The 2,845-nt window shown below is 29.0% G+C and overlaps 1 protein-coding gene across 1 annotated transcript; it reads right to left on the minus strand.

Annotated features, from left to right (window-relative positions):
* Nucleotides 1–1,270: 1,270 nt before the first annotated feature.
* LOC114189124 lies at nt 1,271–2,489 on the minus strand. The gene is made up of 5 exons (XM_028077834.1): nt 2,192–2,489; nt 2,044–2,128; nt 1,816–1,942; nt 1,578–1,697; nt 1,271–1,487 (listed from the first exon to the last, which is right to left on the minus strand). Exons 1-5 carry the CDS (start codon nt 2,299–2,301, stop codon nt 1,459–1,461), a joined length of 471 nt encoding a protein of 156 aa, XP_027933635.1. The 5' UTR covers nt 2,302–2,489; the 3' UTR covers nt 1,271–1,458.
* Nucleotides 2,490–2,845: the final 356 nt, after the last annotated feature.

Here is a 2,845-nt window from a genome sequence, read left to right on the forward strand (position 1 = left end):
AAAATAAAAAATATTTAATTGACATACATCATTTGAACATAATTGCATAAAAGTTTGGATAAGACGAGAAATATATTCACTACAAGAAAATCGTCAATTAAAAAGCAATCTTAGAAACCAAAAATAGTTATTCACTTTAGTGACCAATTTAAATAAAAAATTCTTAGTTACTAAAATAGTCACTATTATAAATAAAAAATTATAATTGGTCACTAGATTGATTGATCACTAATTAATTAGAGACCAATTTATAAACTAAGTTATTTTGGTAGTTAAAACCTACGAAGTTAATTTTTAATGACCAATTTCCTTGGTAGCCAATAAATATAATTTATTGGTCACTACAATTTGTCAGTATTTGAAATTTTTCATATAGTAATTAGAGAAAAGAATGAATTTCATCATAAAACAAAATAATAAGGAGAAATAAGAAATACAAAGTATATATATATATATATATATATATATATATATATATATATATATATATATATATATATATATATATATATATATAAAAGGTTACTTAATAGATAGTGATTATTTTAATAATTTAAACGAAGACGAATATTATGACAGGAATGGGGACGAAGACGAACCGATATGTATATCCCCATCATACTCATACTCATACTTATACCCAATCAATGCAGGGATTTCCTGCTAAGACGGATACGGAATTCAGGCAATACCTACAGGAACGAGTTTATTTATCATATCTACTCTGCACAAAAATGCAATAATATTTTTAAGTATTTGTCTTATTTTAATGGTAATAAACTAAACGTGACAATTAGATTTAATTAGTTAATTAGTTTTTATATATAGGTTTATCATTTACTTTGGTTCTTATATTAATTTTGAACTCAATTGAGTGTTAATATTTATCAAATAGAATCAATTTGATCTTTTGGTTGAATTGATCGTGTTGGAAAGGTGTTAAGTATCACAATTTGAAAGGTGTCGGCACAAAAATCCAAAATGAACAATAATTTAAATTTTAATACGTAACATTTTTCGAACCGAAAAAAACGCTAATTTAATGAAGTGACCAATTAATTCTATTTAATAAATATTAAAACTCAATTAAATAAAAATTAATGGAAGAAAGAAAATAAATTATAAACCTAGATAAATCAAATTGTTAATTAAATCATATAATTACTACCTATTAGTGTTATTTTTCTTAGTATTTTTATAAAGGTTCACAGTAATTGTTTTTTCTAAAAGAAAAAAACTTCAGATAGAGTGAGTTAGGTGAAATGAAACATTAATCAAAGAAAAACATTAAATAAATTAAACCTCCACTTATACAACCACTATGCAAACAACATTATGCAAACAACATTGTTTTTTCAGAGACTACAAACAACATGAAATGGAAATCCTATTAGTTCTTCTTCCAACATCGTCTCATCCTTTATTTCATGCATAGCAGCTGTCACCATCTTCCTTGCCTCATGAAGACTTCGATCCACTTCCTCCATCTATAACCACAAAAACAAAAACAAAAACAAATCTCAGTCGTAAAAAAACGAGTGTTGCAACACAAAAATTAACACACGCTTCGTTTTTACCTTGTGCAGCACTGAACACAGGATCAAGCGGATCAATGCCAAGCTCAACCAATTGCTCTAGCTGCTTTTGTCGGAGCTCCTGCAGCGATTTCATTGTGTTCATGTTGTTCTCACCTTTAGCTATATAAAGATAGTGCCTTCATATATATTAGTGAAACTATATATCTACCAATTAATATTTTGATATTTTTTTGAGACAAATAAAGAAAAACATGTTCTGAAGATGAAACAACTTTACCATTTCTGAGCAATGCCTTTTCCTGAAGATCATGCATTTCCTTGAGCAACGCCTTCTCTTCCTCCATTAAACGCTGCAAATACTGTTTTTGTATCTCATATTGTGGTTTGAGTACGGCAAGTTCATCCTTCATATGAATACACGTTAGCATAGACTAAGATGCCATTCAGCAAAAGCCAAATCTTCTGATAACATTGATTTTAGAAAAAAAATAATAACAACAATCACCTGCAAGATTTTGGTCTCATCTTTCAATTTTTTTATGAGTTTCTTCTTCTTCATTAACTTTTTGGCAGAATAGTTTGAGACAGTTCTGAAAAAAGACATGTATGTCAAACAAACAAGTACAACAGCAAATTGAAATAAAAGAATCTACCTTCTTGGAACACCAGGATCCTTATCCTGTTTTTCTGGTTGGAATTCTTCAACATGATTTGAAGAAGAATCCACACTAGTAACCATCTTCTCTTTGGTTTGCTCCATCATCAAACGGAATGGTTAAAGAGAAGGAGGTAATTTGGTGGATTGAGATCTGTGTAGCACCCTCAATATATAGTGATATGTTTATGTGAAGTTGGGGTGCCAAGAAGAAATTAGGGGAGTGAGTTTAGCAAGACAACAAATTAGTATAGCTGTCTGGTTGAGCATGCACAGGAGAAGAACGCCTCTGGCATTGAAACTGCTCCTCGGTAAGAGCACCTTTTTATTAGTATGCGTTGGCCAAAAGGAAAAAACATTATTGTTTTCCTATCAATAAATATTATTTGACAACCTACCGGCCAAAATATCATAATAAAAGGGAATATATCAAATAATTCAAGTTTAAGTCTAAGTCTCATATTAGATAGATAGATATGATAAAGTTAAAAAAGAAGTTATAAATCCACTATCTTAAAGGTTTTTGGTGGCTAAAAATGATGGGGGACAAATATCTTATGTGAGATAAGACTCAATTTCAGTAGCGGATCTTGATAAAAAAGTTTGAAGATGCCAAAATAATATACTCAAATTTTATATATTTAATTATTAT

The sequence above is a fragment of the Vigna unguiculata genome, chromosome 6 (assembly GCF_004118075.2).
Source record: "Vigna unguiculata cultivar IT97K-499-35 chromosome 6, ASM411807v1, whole genome shotgun sequence".
NCBI classification, from domain to species: domain Eukaryota; kingdom Viridiplantae; phylum Streptophyta; class Magnoliopsida; order Fabales; family Fabaceae; genus Vigna; species Vigna unguiculata.